The 20,003-nt window shown below is 40.3% G+C and overlaps 1 protein-coding gene across 1 annotated transcript; it reads left to right on the top strand.

Moving 5' to 3' along the window:
* Nucleotides 1-331: 331 nt before the first annotated feature.
* Nucleotides 332-19,202, top strand: LOC119658412 (probable cytochrome P450 304a1). The gene is made up of 6 exons (XM_038065809.1): nt 332-492; nt 554-805; nt 17,522-18,082; nt 18,139-18,437; nt 18,528-18,672; nt 18,736-19,202. Exons 1-6 carry the CDS (start codon nt 399-401, stop codon nt 18,924-18,926), a joined length of 1,542 nt encoding a protein of 513 aa, XP_037921737.1. The 5' UTR covers nt 332-398; the 3' UTR covers nt 18,927-19,202.
* The last annotated feature ends 801 nt before the right edge of the window (nt 19,203-20,003 follow it).

Genomic DNA, 20,003 nt, shown 5'->3' on the forward strand with positions numbered 1-20,003 from the left:
AAAGTATCCGGAGCTCTTTTCTGATTGGGGAACAGTTTTGTGTGCGATAATGGTCTTTGTTTGTGAGAATTTCTGAAAATTTGCAACAAATTGGGTTATCTCCGTCAGTACGAAATTTCCTCACTTCCTATCTACAACAAAGAGTAAATAATAGGCAATGGTAATAGTGGTCCCCAAGACCATATCAACTTTCCATCCACGGTCATTGTGTTTACTTCTTTCTCGCAATGGGCGGTGAAAATGATGAAATAATTATTATATTGATGCTTATGTACTCGTACATAATATGCCCATTTAATCGAATTGTGCAACGGGTTTTTGGTTTATTTAAGTCGATGCTAGTGGATGGTTTCTCAGTTTGGAACTGACTGCCTTTAAAGTTAACTAAAGTCACAATAATGGTGTCGCCTTTTTTAATAGTAGCGCTTGGGTGTATGGTCATATACTACGCGTATCAATATGTAACTTATAGACCGAAAAATTTCCCTCCCGGTAAACGATTCAAATCGAATTTATATTGTTTTTTTAAAAGTGATTTTCGACGTTTTTACAGGACCACCGCGTATTCCGTTTTTCGGATCGTATCTATTTCTCCTCCTCGTCAATTTTAAGTCCACGCATTCAGCTGCGCTTCGGTTCAGCAAGTGGTATAAATCAAAAGTGCTTGGTTTTTATTTAGGACCTTATCCAACTGTGGTGGTACACTCACAAGAGGGAGTGAAGGAGGTCCTTTCGCGACCAGAATTCGATGGACGTCCTGATTTATTTGCGAGTCGATTACGCGAACCGAATTTCAACAGAAAAGGTATTTATATTCCAAGTCAATTTTGCAGAAGTGTAAAGGGTGAGGTGTTTTAATTGTGGTTGCACTCGAAATTAAATTTGTCTAATTTTTTAATAGTGGCTTACATATAAACAGTAAATATTCTTATACTAGCTTATATTTAGCTACATCTATTATTACTTAATTTTATTTCAGTGGGTGGGTGTTACAATTGTTTGTTTCACCCGATCTTCTCTGTATTTTACCATAGTTTATATGTTTGACACATCGATTATAACATTTATTATTTTTAAACAACTTATCAATTATGAAAAATGCGCCAGCGCTACAAGCTCGAAATAGAAAATTACTTTCTTAATTCTAGCTTAACCTTAGACATGAATATCTAATATTCTATTCTAGGCTTATAACTATTTTTTACAGAAGGCATTTACATTGACTGCACATAGCCTCTATGTACCCCTTTCAGACAAGAATTATCGAAAGGAGAAAATATAGAATTCAATCCCTAAATTTTTGGGAATTCATTTAGTTTAACTCCTAAGTATTTGATCGATTTTGATTGGTTCACTGTGCTGCTTCCAATTTTGAGTTTCGAGCTGTCGTAGATGAAACTAGAGGCAAAGTATTTAGATTTTCTCCGAAAAGGGCATTTGTGCCATTGCCAAATTTAATCAGATCAATGACGATGTCAGGGGTTGAAATGTCAGCTGCGAAAATTTTATTTAAGGTTAAACCATAAACGGACCTTTATGATACTCCCGAGGTTACTGACAACAAATCGGAACTTCAGTTTCCCATGAAGAAGTTTCTATTTTCAAAGAAACTTATGGCAAGTCTAATCATCAGGTAGGTAACTCGCTTTCAACTAATGCATAGATAGGTCCATTTATCCACAGAAAGTCGACGGTATCTTCTAAGTCTAATGCATATGCTACCATTGATTTATTGTTGACGTTAAGCTGGATGCTCCCTCCAAAAGTTTTCCCAACTTTGTTGTGCCTAAAATTGGTTATGGAAATAATCTGTTTTCTACAGTTATAAAAAACTGTGAGAAGAAATTTGACTGAAGCTATATTAACGAAGTCAAGAATTTCATCAGTCTCAGGTAATTTCTTGCCCTTTGATAAGAGCTATAAGTTACGATAAATTCAAAAAATGTATCGAGTGGGTAGATTTAGTTTTCTAGTGGAACAGGGGAGTCTATGGGAGTTTCATCATCATCATCAACGGCATCTAGGCCTGCCTTAGAAAGGAACTCCAAACATCCCGGTTTTGCACCAAGGTCCACGAATTTGATATCCTTAAAAGCTGCCTGGCATCCTGGCCTACGCTATCGCTCCATCTGAGGCAGGGTTTGCCTCGTCTTCTTTTTCTACCATATAGACTTTCCGGGCTGGATCACCCTCACCCATTCAGTGACTTGTCTACCGCAACCTATTGAGATGGATTTTATCCACAACCAGACAATAGTGGTATCGCTCATAGTTTCCGTTGTTATATAGGTTACGGAATCATCCATCCTCCTATAGGGGGCCAAAAGTTCTCCGAAGGATTCTTCCCTCGAAAGCGACTAAGAGTTCGCAATTTTTTTTGTGCTAAGTACCCAAGTCTACGAAGAATACATTAGGACTGGCAAGATCATAGTCTTGTACAGTAAAGATTTGATCCTATGGTGAGACTTTTCGAGCAAAACAGTTTTTGTAAACTGAAATAGGCTCCGTTGGTTGTCGACAACCCTGCCTCGGTTTCGTCGTCATAGCTGTTATCGGTTGTAATTTTCGACCCTACATAGGAGAAATCATCAGCCAAAGTTGTAGTCTCCTATTTTATTGTTCTTATCAGGTTGTCCACAAAGTTTTCGCACAAATCAAAGACAGAATTCAGCAGATAAGTTTATAAAAACCTTTAGTTATTTAATCTAATATATAATTGCCTCCATTAGATACGACTTCCCTCCATCTATCGGGCAACTTCAAAATCCCCCCTCTATAAAACTCTTCCCCCTTCCCCTCAAAGTACGTGCGAAGTGCACTTTGGAGGTCAGCTTCAGAAGTCATTTTTTTACCATCCAGAAAATGTTGGAGGGACCTGAACAAATGGTAATCAGAAGGAGCAAGGTCGGGACTATACGCAGGATGACTCAAAACTTCCCAGCCAAGCTCACTCAATTTTCGCTGAGTAGTTAAAGATGTATGCGGCCGGGCGTTATCATGATGAAAGACAATATTTCGCCTGTTGACCAATGCTGGTCGTTTCGAACGTAGCTGGGTGTTTAATCTGTCGAGCTGCTCGCAGTACTTATCGGCGGTAATGGTCTCGTTTGGTCCCAAAAGCTCGTAGTGTATGGGGCCACGAACGTCCCACCATATACTGAGCATTCGCTTCTGCTGATGAATAGACGGCTTTGCTACCGATGGACCCGGTTGATCTCGATGAGTGTAGGCTCGTTTCTTCGCTACGTTTTCGTACACAATCCATTTCTCATCGCCAGTTACCAATCGATTCAAAAAAGGGTCGTTTTCGTTCCGTAAAAGGTTAGCGGAGCAAATTCTCACTCTATCGGCCAGATTTCGTTCAGTCAGTTCGTGCGGTACCCACTTTGTGCTCTTCAAAACATATCCAAGACGCGTAATGACTACTGCTACTCCTGATTTTGATACACCGAGATCCTCTGCAAGCACACGTGTCGAAAGAAAAGGATTCGCTTCCAGTTTGTTGCGCAGGATATCGTCGTCAATCGTATAGGGTCTTCCTGAGCGAGGTTCATCTTCAAGTGTCAGGTCTCCGCTGTAGAATTTTTCGAACCAATCGTAAACTGTCCTGCGCTTTACCTTTCCTTCACCGAATACCTTCGACAAATTTTCAATCGCCTTCGGCACCTTCGTCCCCATTTGAAACTCGTACAAAATGCAATGACGAAAATGTACTTTGTCGAATTCCATGTTTATCCTTGAATATCCTTCACAACACTGATCCTTCAAGGATAATTTACCATGCATTTTATAGTTAGGACTCTGACCTTTCCATTGGGATATCACATGTTGTACCTGCTGTTTTGGTTTGTCTGCTAATTGCTTTTTAATTGTCACATTAATATTTGTGCGAAAACTTTGTGGACAACCTGATATTTTATCAGTGCGATGTGGTGTGGTTGCTTCTTTATTTTTTGATGCCGACATTGCCACAATGTACTTCGTTTTCGCTTTTATTAGTGTACAGCCCAAAGTCTCGCACCGCCTACTCGATATGGATAAGGGTATATTAGGGTACATCAGCATATGCCAGTAGATGGGTGATTTTGAAGAGGTTGGTGCCTCTCTTATTTACTTCAGCATCACGAATCACTTTTCCCAAGGCCAGATTAAAGAGCATGCACGATAGGGGGCCCCCTTGTCTTAGACCGCTGTTGATGTTGAATCGTCAAGAAGGTGATTCCTGCACATTGGTCAGAGTCGGCTAATCAGTCTTATTAGTTTTATCGGAATACGAAAATATCTCGTGGCTGTGTACAGTTTTACCCGGTTGTGCTATCATATACGTGCTAGAATTCGATGGTTCAATTGATCACCATATTCCAATATTTTTTGTTTCTGATTTGCCTGTAGTGAAGCCTCTTTGGTAGGGGCCAATTATTTTCTGAATGCAGAGTATCCTGAAGTCCGCTTACCTTTTCAAAGCCGATAACAGGAAGTTTCATTTTTTTTATATAGCTTAGTGGTTCTGCTTTAGGAAACCGTTCCCTGCCCAGACTGCCAGGGTATCGGCTAACTTCTCGGAGGGACAGGGTATTGGCTAACTTCTGAAACTGCGCTTCGCAGTCGGGTTTGCCGTTGTGTAGTCAATCCAGTAGGCGGCTCCTTTCATGGCTTCGTAACTTAGGTTTTTCATGTCGCATTGTCAGCCCCACTAAACCCCAGCCTGGAGAACCACTTGGCACAATCCGTCTCTTGCCGCGAGAGACTCGCCTTCATTCTTCTCCGCCTGCAATTTTTCATTAAGAAAGAACTCGCAGCGATCATCACGTGGAGGTAGAGATAGGGTTTGAAAATAGAGCTGTTGGTGCTGATTCAGTATGCGTTTGCTAGTTGCCCTGGGACCTATACTTGGAGTTTTGGCTGCCATTCAAAAGATTCTGCAATGACTTTCGCTTTTCTAGTATCACTGCAGATGGGTTTGTGTAATTTGTAGGAACGAAGTTATGGGATTTGTGTTCCTTCTTCAACCTTTTTATGTATTGAAACATAATTGGCCTGGGTCTTCTAGTTTGTTTGTGAATTCTTTGTTACGGAATTGCGCCAACATTTCTCGATTTATTATACTCACAGAATTAATCCGGGAGATCAATGCTTTATAATCAACATTAACTTTATTTCCGTTTTTGTGGAAATATCACTCGGTATAATAGAGAAATGAATTATGATGAGAGTATTAATGACAAGTTAGAGTTACATTTAGCATTGATGCTAATCCTGATTTAACTTTGCCACAATTAGTGTGGACGAAAGATTTTATTGCGGCCGTTACTTGCCTTTGTAGTTGTTATAATAAGATGGGGACAATGTAAGTTTAACTGCGAAGTGGTAGCGTCTTGCACCTGACACCCTTGATTTAAGCAGAGACCAGGAAATCGTCAATGATGAATTAACTTACCAGTTTCGTTGGTGAGTCCAACGAGACCATCTCAAGGTAGGCATGTAGGCATCTATTTCAACACGGTTCCCATGTGGCTGCTTGCAGAAGCCCAAATAGCGCTGTGGTTAACTGTCGTATTGCCCCAGGAAATTCACTTTGAATTAAAATCGCTGCCGAAGGTGAGGTATTTGGATTTTAAAGGGATATTTCCCAAGACTTTCAAGTCATGGCCTAGTTGTTTAGTCAGAAGTTTTCATAGCAGTGGAACAAGTAAGTAGTATTTCGATGAGGGCCTCATCAAAGTTATAGCCTTTCCTCATTAAAAGAACAGCACCAATGCTGAAGTCATTCCAGATAGTGCAATATCCGGTTATGTTGACACCTGCCTGTTCTTTAAACGAGTCTGTGAAATGCAGTAGAAGTCTTCAATTAGAAAATCCACCGACAAATGTAAAATCATCATCAACGGCGCAACAACCGGTATCCGGTCTAGGCCTGCCTTAATAAGGAACTCCAGACATCCCGGTTTTGCGCCGAGGTCCACCAATTCGATATCCCTAAAAGCTGTCTGGCGTCCTGGCCCACGCCATCGCTCCATCTTAGGCAGGGTCTGCCTCGTCTTCTTTTCCTACCATAGATATTGCCCTTATAGACTTTCCGGGTGGGATCATCTTCATCCATACGGATTAAGTGACCCGCCCACCGTAACCTATTGAGCCGGATTTTATCCACAACCGGACGGTCATGGTATCGCTCATAGATTTCGTCATTGTGTAGGCTACGGAATCGTCCATCCTCATGTAGGGGGCCAAAAATTCTTCGGAGGATTCTTCTCTCGAACGCGGCCAAGAGTTCGCAATTTTTCTTGCTAAGAACCCAAGTTTCCGAGGAATACATGAGGACTGGCAAGATCATAGTCTTGTACAGTAAGAGCTTTGACCCTATGGTGAGACGTTTCGAGCGGAACAGTCTTTGTAAGCTGAAGTAGGCTCTGTTGGCTGACAACAACCGTGCGCGGATTTCATCATCGTAGTTGTTATCGGTTGTGATTTTCGACCCTAGATAGGAGAAATTGTCAACGGTCTCAAAGTTGTATTCCCCTATCCTTATTCTTGTTCGTGCTTGTGTTTGACCAGTGCGGTTTGATGTTGTTGGTTGATTCGTCTTCGGTGCTGACGTTGCCACCATGTATTTTGTCTTGCCTTCATTGATGTGCAGCCCAAGATCTCGCGCCGCCTGCTCGATCTGGATGAAGGCAGTTTGTACGTCTCGGGTGGTTCTTCCCATGATGTCGATATCGTCAGCATAGGCCAGTAGTTGGGTGGACTTGAAGAGGATCGTACCTCTTGCATTCACCTCAGCATCACGGATCACCTTCTCGAGGGCCAGGTTAAAGAGGACGCATGATAGCGCATCCCCTTGTCGTAGACCGTTGTTGATGTCAAATGGTCTTGAGAGTGATCCTGCTGCTTTTATCTGGCCTCGCACATTGGTCAGGGTCAGCCTAGTCAGTCTTATTAATTTCGTCGGGATACCGAATTCCCTCATGGCCGTGTACAGTTTTACCCTGGCTATGCTATCATAGGCGGCTTTAAAGTCGATGAACAGATGGTGCAACTGTTGTCCATATTCCAACAGTTTTTCCATCGCCTGCCGCAGAGAGAAAATCTGATCTGTTGCTGATTTGCCTGGAGTGAAGCCTCTTTGGTATGGGCCAATGATGTTCTGGGCGTATGGGGCTATCCGGCCTAGCAAGATAGTGGAGAATATCTTATAGATGGTACTCAGCAACGTGATACCTCTATAATTGCTGCACTGTGTGATATCTCCCTTTTTATGTATGAGACAGATTATGCCTCGCTGCCAGTCGTCAGGCATTGATTCGCTGTCCCATACCTTGAGCACAAGTTGATGAACCACTTGGTGTAACTGGTCGCCTCCATATTTAACCAATTCGGCTGTAATTCCATCGGCTCCTGGCGACTTATGATTTTTTAGCCGATGAATTGCACGGACTGTTTCTCCTAAACTTGGTGGTGGCAGTATTTGTCCGTCGTCTTCAGTTGGCGGGACCTCCAACTCGCCGATGTTCTGGTTGTTCAGTAGCTCATCAAAGTACTCAACCCATCGCTCTAATATGCCCATTCTGTCGGAAATCAGATTTCCCTCTTTGTCTCGGCAGGATGAGCATCGAGGTGTATAAGGCTTCATCCTGCTGACTTGTTGGTAAAACTTCCGCGCCTGGTGCGGTTGCTCCCTGTACTTTTCTAGTTCGCAGACTTGTTGTTGTTGTTGGACAAATGTAAAATGAGGAACGCTAAGTTGACTGCAGCCACATTTAACTCTATTAATTCATGATAAATTTGATAGCAGGGAAATATCGTTATAGAGTAGGGATAGGTTGGGTTGGATTTCTCGCTTCCTAACAATCTTAGGGTTATCAGTCCTATCCCACCCCGACTTGGAAGACTAATTGAAACAGTTTGTCCGGTTTTTAGACGTGAGAGATTTGCCTTTATCCTTCTGCGTCTGAAAATTGGATTTGGTAGCAGAACTGTCGGTGGCTTAGCAGGCGTTTCCCATTTTTTATGCTCGATCGCTTTCACTCTGCCGCCTTCACTGCGCTTCGGTTGCAAATACTACTTCAGTTATTATAGATGGTGTTTTCCTAGCGTCTCACAAAAAAATGTTTATGTCCAGCAACTTACTGCCTAGCAGCACGGTCTCCGGTTGAACCTGAGTTAAACAGATTTTTTACCAACCGGGCACAATGAAACAGGCACTATCACTGTCAGTGGCATCGACCTGACAAGCACGGGGTAATTTAACTATCTCGGGTAATTGCTATCAGCAAATAATGAATTGCGCTATGAAATTACTTCACGCGCAAGATCTTTATCATCGACACAACAACGAAAGTTTCAAAACCAAAATTGACCGCGGTGTTGACCCCCTTGTCACCCGATTGCTGCGTTAGATCAGTGGCGTAGCACGCTGTGATCGCGTTCGAGATGAGGGCATCTGCGATTGATGTGCGGTTGCTCACCTCCTGGAAAAATTGCGAATGTATCATCATGTAATTCGCGCTGAATAGAACCCACTAGCTACGATTAGCCTACACGTTAAAGTCAATGGGAAACGAGCAAAAAGTCGACCGAAATTGCGATAGCTTGATATTTTGGATGGTGATTTTGAATCATCTCGACTACTAATGCCGAATACGACCTAGATTCGACTCCTCTAAAGATGATGAAAATGCAGAACGAACTTAAAAGGTTCGGGATACACATTTTTTCGTTAAAACTAAAACTATAAATCTTATACATCTTTAGTCAGTCCAATTTTATGATTACGTTTTCACACAGGTTAGTGAATTTCTATAGTTTTCACCGCTTGATCATTGAAGACATATTGTTCAACCATAAAATAGTGTCAGAAAACTGAAAAATTAAGAACTTGTCTTCTGGTTGTGCCTAATAAAAGAGGTGCTGACATATGCCTTGATAGGGATCATCTTCGCCTGCTTGTTATATCTTTAACTTTTGGCGGGGTTGGAGAGCTTCTACCCGTCAAATTTACCTGCTTACGTGATCCAGTTGTCGTTCTGTAGTGAAAGAACTATCTTGCGATGATTGATATTTTGAATAATCAACCAGATTACGGAACATTGGGTCGCCATTTAAAATAAACTTTTCCAAAGTAATACTACTCGGTTGTAGGGCGCTTCTTAAAGGGAGTCATAGGTGGAATAAGAGTGCAAGGCTCTCGGGAAGTTCTAGAGGGAGCTGAAGAATCGGTAACGATGGCATGTGAGTGTTGTTCACGCGCTATGCCTCATTTAAGGATTACTAGCGGCTATATGAACAAGGTATTATACAATGCACACTAGGTGAGGGTGAAGAAGAAAGGCGTATGAGGTAATGGACAAGTTCAAGACGTTATATGCATGTAACCCAATAATCCAAGCACACTTCATAAAGAAAATCCTTATCGAATTAATGCGATTATATTTAGGACCTTGGGAAATAATCACTGACCTTCTTTTTTTATTATCAGTACAATGTACAATGTCTAGGCGCTAAATATTGTTATTCAAGTAAAAAAAGAACAATATTGTAATATCATGCCGTAACTGATAACAACTTTACTATATTTTCCAGCTAAATGGGAAATTTAGTAATTATTTAGAAAAGCATTTTGGCTCACCGATGACCAGTGATTTTTATAATAAATATGTTATAGAAATCGTCATTCATGCATATGTAAGGGTCGCACTTGCATAACTTAGGAATTAAGGCACTTGTAAATGGGGGCACAAATTTTAACGAATCGTAATGAGACCTTGTTGTACTGTGCAACCGACAACAAACTAGAAAAGCATCTCATTTTGTGTTCCGGAAAATTATATGTATTTGTTTTCCACTTGAACCGATATAAAAACGAGCAGGACCAATGAAGCGGTTGTTATTACTTATTGTCCGGATACATATTACCCTCAACGTTAAGCCGATGTTAAATCTAACAAAGTACGGGTTGCGATCCCACCTCCAAACATAATAACTCAATGACGGCAACTTCCAATTCAGTTGTAAAAAACAAATTGGCAACATGTCTTTTTTAAGGGAGGTGGGGTGAGGTGTTCAAAGGAGTTGTAGAGACGGGATATTCCTCTTCCTCTTGCATTCCTTTCCCATCTTCTCACCTTTTGGGGGTAAGGTGGAAATTTCACACTTCACCATTGTATGTCTCCTGTTCACGACTTTATGGAGTATAGAGCATCTAGAGGGTCACGTCATTGCTGTTATGTTTTTTTCAATTTCTATTTCAGTGAGACTCTGCTTTATTTTCATTATTATCACACTTAATGATGACAAGTAATAAGCTTACAACTGAAACTCAATCGACTCAATACACATTAAGCGAGCAGTGGGGAATTGGTGAAGAATTCAGATGCTTTTTAAGAATGAGTCCAATAATGTTAAATAACATGATCTTGTTGGCAAAATAGGGCATAAGAATTAATAGGTTTCTATAGCCAAATCCTTTTATAAGATTTCCTATATTGCCATTGCGAGCTGGTTCAATTTTTGAGAATGTCGAGCCGATAATTATGGGTCATCGCAGCATTTTGCTTTCCTGCAATAATATTTTTGGTTGAACGATCTATACAAATATATTTCGGCCAAGTCGTAAAAAAAGTCGGAAGGGAACGGAAGAATATTGCATATCGAACAATGCAGCAAACTCAAAAAACGTGGAACATGCAGAAACTTACCACGGAAGCCGAACAAAGAAGCGTCTTGAAAGGCAGAAAAAAGAAGTCTGGCAGAACTAATAGGTCTGTGAACTTCAGAAGTACAGGGATCAAGTGCGTAAATTTTACCTACTAGTCAGAACATTGAGGCCATATACACCTTGATGCTCATCCTGTCGAAACAAAAAGAGAAATCTATCGCATAAGCATATTGGAACAATGGGTTGAGTATTTTGATGAACTGCCCAACAAACAAAATATTGGCTAGTTAGAGGTGCCGCCGAATAAAGACGACTTACAAATGCTGTCACTATTAAAGATGGGAGAAACGGCTCGCGCCTTAAGAATTATAGGTAAGTCACCAAGAGCCAATGGAATTACAATGGATTTGATTAATAATTACACCAGTAGTTCACTAACTTATTCTCAATGCGGATCAATGCCTGATGACTGTTAAAGAACAGCTTGTTTTACCTGTGAAATAATATATTGGTTAGTAGTATTATACAAGAATATCAAACTGCTTATTTTCATTTTAGATGCCATAACTTTTTGAGGGGGCTTATCGCCGTGATTTTTCAACGGAGCTTGAAAGAAGGGATCCCGGCTTCTTCCTACTTTCCCTCCTTTACCCTTGTGTAGTTGGGCTTCGAAGTTAACCCCAGCCGTTTTGACGTGAAAATAGCCCCACCTTGAGGTTCCGTGACTTTTTAGGATTACAAAGGGGGGACCTTTTTTTCACATATCCTCCTTATCCTCTCTTCTGTGCGGAGTGGGGCGTAAATAGAGTGGCTGGGCTACCGAACAGCGGATATTCTGATTACAAACAAAATGGACGCCGTTGAGTTAGATGGTTCTATTTATTTATACTACCGTTTAAAAAGACGGAGGGAAAGGAGGAAATATTGGATTCCTGTTTTTCTCCAAGAACCTGTCAATTTCGTTCATATTTTGTGAGTGTATCCATTTTCTTCCTGTCAAAATTCATGCCTGCAAAGTGCACCCGTACACAATAACTAGCGGTTGGCCGTACATTGCAAACACCTAGTGCGTACACTCAAGTTGGCGGTTAACTCATTGTAGAAACTTATCCTTCATTTATACTGTATTTTGCTTTAGAATTTAAAATCAGTCGGACTCATCCCTAAATTGGTTTAGAGTATCTCCCACTGGTAATTACCCATAATGTGTTAAAGGTAAACAAAAAAAAAGAAAAATACTAAAGCCATTTTATTATATTTTCTTTTCAACTTTATCTTTATGGCAATAATATTTAATTTACATGAATATACACGCATGGAAATTAAATATGGGCAAGCCAACCATATTATGCTATATTATATAACCCTATATACAAATTAATTGATTACTATCATTATTTTAAACATCTAGGTTGCGACACAAAACTATTTTTAAATTCAACTAAACATACCCTGACCTTTCCAACTACGTAGCGTATTGCGCGGTTTATCACGTGATTATTTTTTGCATTACTTGAGCGAACCCTGGGGTTATCTGCTTTCTTTAACATTCGTAATTATAGAATAACCACATTGAAATGTATACATATATAGGCGCACTCTTGAAGGAAAATAGTATTTCTAGTTAACTATCGTTTGTTAAAGGCATTGCTTAAATTTTCGCGGAACATAAAACTTTTGTAATTATCTGAGGAAGTAAGTTTAGCAACTGTATAAGGACTCAAAACGGTGCTACGGCTGTAAAGAGGATAGTTCACATCTTTGGATTCAAATCCTAGTTACGGCCAGAATGTTTATGATTGGTGTTGTATTTGTTTCCCTGATAAAGTTTTTCACTTCATTATAATTAATAATCTTAAAACGACTACAACTTCCTTAGTTTTTAGAAGATTTTGCTACAAAGTGGAAAGTTCATTGCAAAGGAAGTTGAGAAATGACCTGTTGTGATCAACCACCTTGTGTCCAGTACAAAAAGATTACGCAGGAGGTACAACCCTCTATCTAAACACCATCCATATCATGTATTCCTATCTCATTCATATACACGCTATAGTCACCCCTAAACACCATATGTACATACTATACATTCTTATCTCAATTATGTGTCCTTCGTGTTTGTTTTACTGTTGGGGGCGTAGCATTTGTACTATCGATTTTAAAATCACCAGAAGTGATGCCTGTTCACAACAATAATAATAATAATCGTTGGTGCAACAATCCATATTGGATCAGGACCTTGAAGTGTGTTAGAGAACTTCATTCAAGACCGTAATGGTACACTACAGGTTTACAGTACCCTGTAGGAGGCAATGTGGACTGCATTGCGCTCATCATCATCATCAACGGCGCAACAACCGGTATTCGGTCTAGCCCCGCCTTAATAAGGAACTCCAGACATCCCGGTTTTGCGCCAAGGTCCACCAATTCGATATCCCTAAAAGCTGTCTGGCGTCCTGACCTACGCCATTGCTCCATCTTAGGCAAGGTCTGCCTCGTCTTCTTTTTCTTCCATAGATATTGCCCTTATAGACTTTTCGGGCTGGATTAAGTGACCCGCCCACCGTAACCTATTGAGCCGGATTTTATTCACAACCGGACGGTCATTGTATCGCTCATAGATTGCGTCGTTATGTAGGCTACGGAATTGTCCATCCTCATGTAGGGGGCCAAAAATTCTTCGGAGGATCCTTCTCTCGAACGCGGCCAAGAGTTCGCAATTTTTCTTGCTAAGAACCCAAGTCTCTGAGGAATACATGAGGACTGGCAAGATCATTGTCTTGTACGCTCGCACGAGATTATTACCCTGATTTAACTCAGATACTCATTCACAGCTGGGTCGACTGGTATCCGACGTCAAATCACGATATAAATTCCACTGCCACCAGTGACATATTCACAACAAACTCATACAAAATTGTAAGGTAAAGTACTCATAACAGATATGGGAGCAATCAGTACGGCTTAGGCTCTACACTTTCATTAATTTCATTCTGTCTTAACATCGGATATAACCATTTCTCACCATCGGCTCCTTTATTTAAATAAAGTCTAAATTATGGGCCCCCGACTCGTCAGACCTGCTTCCGCAACGAAGCAGCATTGAGAGATTGGACCTTTAGTCCACTTGCATGGAGCCGGACCTCCACGTATAGTTGGGCCTGTTAGTTACGCCGGAAGAACGTGATCACTTTCGGCCCCACCTTTCCGACAAATGTCAAAACTAAAACGGGCTTCGGAAAGTACTAATTGAGACCTTTCATTTGATACCCTACATAACTATATTTGGTGAAAAAAATGTAATACCCCTTTTGCATGTACGGGGACCCGTCCCCCTTAAATTTTACGTAGATTGATGCGTGAGCGTTCACAGTTCCTACCTCTCCACCAAATTTGGTGTCAATCGCTACAACCGTCTCCAAGAAAAACGCGTGTGGCGGACAGGCAGACAGACAGTAAACCGATTTTAATAAGGTTTTGTTTGACACAAAACCTTAAAAATATCCAATGACTATCCCGGTGTGACTAACGCTAAGATAAACGTCTAATGACCAGACTCTTCTCAGGAGAGGGAGAGGCGATATAGGTCGAAGGGAACTTACACAATATTCACTCTGGGTCTTGATTTTCCTCAAAAGATCTTGCTCATGGACGCAAGTGCTTGGCAAAAAGCCTTTATCTCCTTCATTATAATTTATAGATGTTTATCTGAGATTCCAGAAAGATTAGCATAGACAGATTGATCGAAGCTTTTCTTAGAAGAATAATCCACGTAATTTCAATTATAAAAACATCCAACTCTGATGAAATTGACTAATGAAGCTCATTTGTATGGCCTACTAATATACTAAATTTTCAATCATTAATTCATAATTGACCCATATATTTATAAAAAAATACTACAGTAGAATCCCATAATTCGTATGGTAAATGGACTGCTGATTTGGTAAGAATGGTCAGAAATATCAATTATCCAGAGTACAAAGACTTGGATGCATCAATTTGCTTACAGCCACTGACAACAGTGTTTATAATTTGTTCCTCTTTTATAGAGAGGCTAACTTTTTTTCGGAGACATATGTGGTAAAGTGTCACAATGGTAACGACAACGAAAATAAATTGTGGAAAGGAAAGAGTATCTAAAATCTTCAAATTCTCCTTGGCCTCTGTAGGAATTATATAATTAAAAAACATTTATCTCTGAAAATGCCTGGCTAAAATGAATCAGACCGAACCATTGTTGATGAAATGAATGCGATTATGGCCGAAGGCAGACAAAGCTTCCCAAACGGTAGCCGAGTCAAGATTGGTGGCCTGGATAGTTTCGCCCTGTACTTCTACTATGAGTTACTGCACAATGGCCTAACACTCAGTTCGGATATGAATTGCCAGCAATTGGTTTAACTGAAAGCACCAATTGACCATAAGTGGCTAGAAACAGTCCAAAAGAAAAGGCATCGCGTTCCAGCAGAACAAAACAAGGATTTACACGGCCTTGAAGATCTGCCAAAAACCACAGAAACTTAATTGAACGATACATTTCCACCAACCGAAGTGGTTATTATCTTTTTTTGACTATGTCAAACGCTCTTTGTTGTGTGAAACTAAAATTCCTTCAACAGCCGGTGTCCGATCTAGCCTTGCCTTAGTAGGAAACTTCAGCCATCCCTGTTTTACGAGGTCCGTCAATTCAACACCACTAAAAGATACCTGGCGAGTATTGCCTTTATAGAATTTCTGGGCTGGATAATCCTGATCTATACAGATTAAGTAGCCCGCCCACAGTAACCTGGGCCGGATTTTATCCAAAACCAGCCACTCGGACTCGCGGCCGTTGGTATCCGACGACCACAATTCCTCAGTAGTGGGAACCTTGGCTATTGTGACATCAAATGTTAAACACGTATGAAAGAGAGCGGAACTGGATCCATCAATAGACCTGTTCAGAAGTAGCTCAATTCTTCGTAGATTCCGTAACGTGCAACCACCAACTGCGAGCCACCTGTATCGCATTGAGTAACAGAATCATGGAGCTCTACAAATTTAGTAAGAAACACCGAAGAAAAAGTAAGCTAGGGAACACAAGTGACGCCCATTCAAAACGCGAGAAGCGACTACGTGAACGGTTGAACGAATGAATAGCGCAGAAAACCCCCGAGAGAAATAGGGACTCAACTACCAGAAAAGTGGAAAAAATGCAGTGGACGGCTTCTCACATAGACCGGGTGGACCTCACAATTAGGATGTGCAGGCCTGGAGAGTACCTCAGAAAAAGAGAGCTCGATGGGGAATGATCATACGCTGACTGCATTTGCCTAGTGTCAGAAAATGCTGAATGTTCTGGTTCTGAACGGGAGGGGACGTGCGCTCTTGAATGTGAGAGAAAGTGTTCTGTTCGAAGCATTCGCGAAAATGTGATGTACTGGCAAATGTTGGGGTCTGATACCTTTCAGGCAGAGGAGCCTAGGGTATATGGTGGACGTGACATACGTGATCGCCGCTTTAATTAGAAAAGTTACTTAGCAAGTTAGTCAAAACTACACAACTACGCAATCTGCAAATCAACTCCAAAAAGAGCTCCCTCGGAATCTTTGCGGGGCGAGAGACTATGAACATTGCTTTTAGCCAAAATGGGCATCTATTCTCTTTTACGCGTCGCCTACATGGGCGCAAACACTCGAGGAAAGAAGCAGGTGGACGGCTCTGAGGGTTTGCAGTGCTTTAAAAATCATGCCAAATGAGACAATATGGTGGTGATGGGCTTGATTCCAGACAGTATTCTAGCAAAAGAAATTAGTGTGCTTTACCATGCTATGATGATGATGAATGTACAGACTCAGTCCCAACATTAAGATGTACCTTGAAAAAAACACTACAACATTATCCAGCTCCTCATGGGACAACGTGGTTGTTACAGGCAGTCTCTGCACCACTTTACGCATTTCGGAGGATGTAGAGCATGTCATGCTTCTTTGCCCAAGGTACGCTAGGAGAGAAGAAACCTGAACCAATCACAGGGACCAATCACAGATCGAACTGCTGGCGGAAGAAAGGATGAGGCAAGATCGAGGGACGAGTACCTAAAAACAAACCCACCCCGGCGAGACGAGCTAGAAAAAGAAGGTTGTTGTTCAATAAATTCATAATTGATGTAGAATACGATACTTAAATGTTTTGGATAAATCCTATTATTATTAACAAAGTTATACTGGGCCAAAGTTGTCGTCTTTCGTTAAGCTTTTTTGGAAATGGGTCAGTGCTCACTTATTTGGAGAAACAAATAGGGGAGGATGTTTGTATTCATTTTTCTAACTTTTATAGTTAATTGCAGAACAGATACGGAACTCTCGTCGTGAAGGCAGATGGTAATGGGCTATTCATGATACAATGCACTCGAGAACCAACTCGTCGCCGAAATTTAATTTTTAAATACTCTTAAATAGAACAGTCGTATAGCTAAAGTTCCCACGGAAATAAAGCAAAACCTTTCAACACTCAACAGGTTCCGATTTATAAATTTGGGAAGAAATTGAAAAATATTTCGCTACATTCCGAACTAAATTATTTCTCCAAATGTTTATATTACATGATTGATTTCCTTTATTTTTCATTTGGTTGGGTCGGTGGTAGAAGGAACATTGCTATATTGATAAAAGCAATTCTCCAATTTCAATAATTTTTGCCTTCTCTCTCTGCGGTAGGCTTATCACTCACTGAATCATCTATGATAGTCAAGTTAAAGCAATAGTAAAAAGTAATAATAAGATAAAAGAATATGGATGCCATGTGCTCCACAACATAGCAAATAAGAGACACATAAATACTCCTGGATTAGAAGATCATCAATTTAATTTTCTCTTTTTATTACAGGCATTTTCTTCAATGATGGGCCCGTATGGAAAGTACAGAGGCGATTCCTCTTACGATATCTTCGAGATTTTGGATTTGGTCGTCGCTTCGATGAACTTGAGATCTTCATCAATGATGAATTGCTGGAACTTCTAGGCGTTATGAAAACAGGACCTCAATATCCACACGAACACCAATTTTTCCGAAAAAATCAGGCTTTATGTCCTTACTTTTTGGCACCTGTGCTCGTGAACGCATTTCTGAAAGTTTTTTGCAACGAGAAAATACCCCGAGCAGATCAAGAAGCTGCGGGAGATTTAGCGATGGCTGCCCAAAAATTCCAGCGTACAGGAGATGACTATGGAAGATTAATCAGTCTCCTTCCATGGATTCGGCATTTTTTTCCAAAAGCTAGCGGTTATAAGGATCTTTCTAAGTCCAATGCTATTATTTATAAATTTGTGAAAAACATTATCGATAGACATGAAAAAACATATGAAAATGGCCACATCCGGAACTTCATTGATATGTATTTAGAGGAACTGCAACGTGAAGAAGGAAAAATTGATACCACTTTTGCCAGTATGGGAAGCATATTAAACAAAAAGTATATATTTGAATATAATATTCCTTTTCAGTCGATCAGTTTATCATGAGCATTGTGGACTTTATAATGCCAGCAGTATCAGGAATTTCCACACAGTTATCGTTTTTGTTCCAGTGGTTTTTACTCAAACCAGAAATTCTAAAACGGATTCAAGCAGAAATTGACGAGGTCGTTGGAAGCGGACGTCTACCTACCCTAGACGATCGACAACATTTACATTATACTGAAGCCACGCTTAGGGAATGTTTAAGACAGGAAACCTTGGTGCCATCTAACATTCCGCATAGAGCGTTAGTTGATACCGAGCTTTTGGGATACTTCATCCCTGCCGTAAGTACATATTACATAATTGAAATAATTTTAATATTTTCCATTTTTGAAGGACTTAAGTGATATTTTAAACATGTTTTTTTTCCAAAGGACACTGTAGTGTACACCGGCCTTTACGGATTTCATAACGACAAGGACATTTGGGGCGATCCTGAGCAATTTCGACCAGAAAGGTTTTTAGATTACGAAGGCCATTTTTCAATCAAGAAGGACATATCGCTTCCATTCGGAGCTGGTAATAATATAGAATTGGGTTTTAATGGAAAGGGTCCCTCATATATTCCACTATATTTCTTAGGTAAACGGTTATGTGCTGGCGAAACATTTGCTAGAAATATGCTTTTCTTAACAGCTACTGCAATATGTCAAAATTTCAACATCGTTCGGGGCAAAGGCGAAAGATTACCGGATGACAGAAAAGTTACCTGTGGTATCATAAGATCGCCCCCAGATTATTGGCTTCATTACGAAATTCGTGAGAATCATTGAAAAAAGCATTGGGGACTGTACTGCTGCAATTTCAATTGTTTTATTTTAGGGATACACTTTGTAAACTGGTAATGCTAATAATAGGTTTCGTTTGTTAAATGAATGCTTATTCAGGCTCAAAAGAAAAAGGGAAAGCTAAAAATTTTTAATTTAAATCAGTATTATGAACAGGTTTACAGCATATGACATTAAAATTCTTAATGTACAGTCCATCAATACATACAGAAGTAGTACTCTTTTATAGCAATAAAATTAATAAACATTATTAAAGTTTAAGATCGAAAGGTAATATTATATTTTGATGGGAATATTTCAACTTGATAATGGGCATTGGAAATGCTGTCAAAGACGACAGTCTAAGCTCTTTTGAGAGAGGAAAATGGAAGAGTCTCTACAATGAACATGTAATAACTAGGTCCCTCAAGATCGGGTAGAGTCAATTTTACTTGAGCTCTGTTTTATTTTATTTTTATTTACTCCAATGCAAGGACTGATTTACCGGCTGCAATCTTTAGCTTTCAACAATGGTTTATGATTTCATTCCATTATAGAATGTACGAACAATCTTTAAAGACCATATCTAGGCTCACCGTAATGCTCATTTTATTAAACTTCAAATTTTCAATGGTGCAGGCTGGGCCCTCTGGAATTAAGCGATTTAGAATGGGGGAATGTGAAGAGCACTACTCTCCCTCTTGTGGTACTGCATTCTTGTACTTTGGCAAGCTTATCGGAAGAGAGGATAAATTGGGTATCCGGGGTATCTAGAGAACAGGAGGGTTCCTAAGTATGCATCCACTTGATTACGGACCGAACCAATAGGAAAGCAACTTGCTCATACGTTTTTTTGATCTACGGATCTCTCTTTTTGGGCTTAACAACCAAGTATGTATTTGAAAAGGACGATGTCGATTTGCAGTTTCATCCAGGGTAGAGATAATTCATCAGAAATGATTGCCACCTTAAACACTTTGGACACATTGCCCCCAGCGTCAGATGATTTGCTTTCTCTAGATGGTCTCCCCAAATATACAAATTGTTCGACACTTTGGATATTCTCCTGATAAATGAAAATAG

The sequence above is a fragment of the Hermetia illucens genome, chromosome 5, assembly GCF_905115235.1.
Source record: "Hermetia illucens chromosome 5, iHerIll2.2.curated.20191125, whole genome shotgun sequence".
NCBI lineage: Eukaryota > Metazoa > Arthropoda > Insecta > Diptera > Stratiomyidae > Hermetia > Hermetia illucens.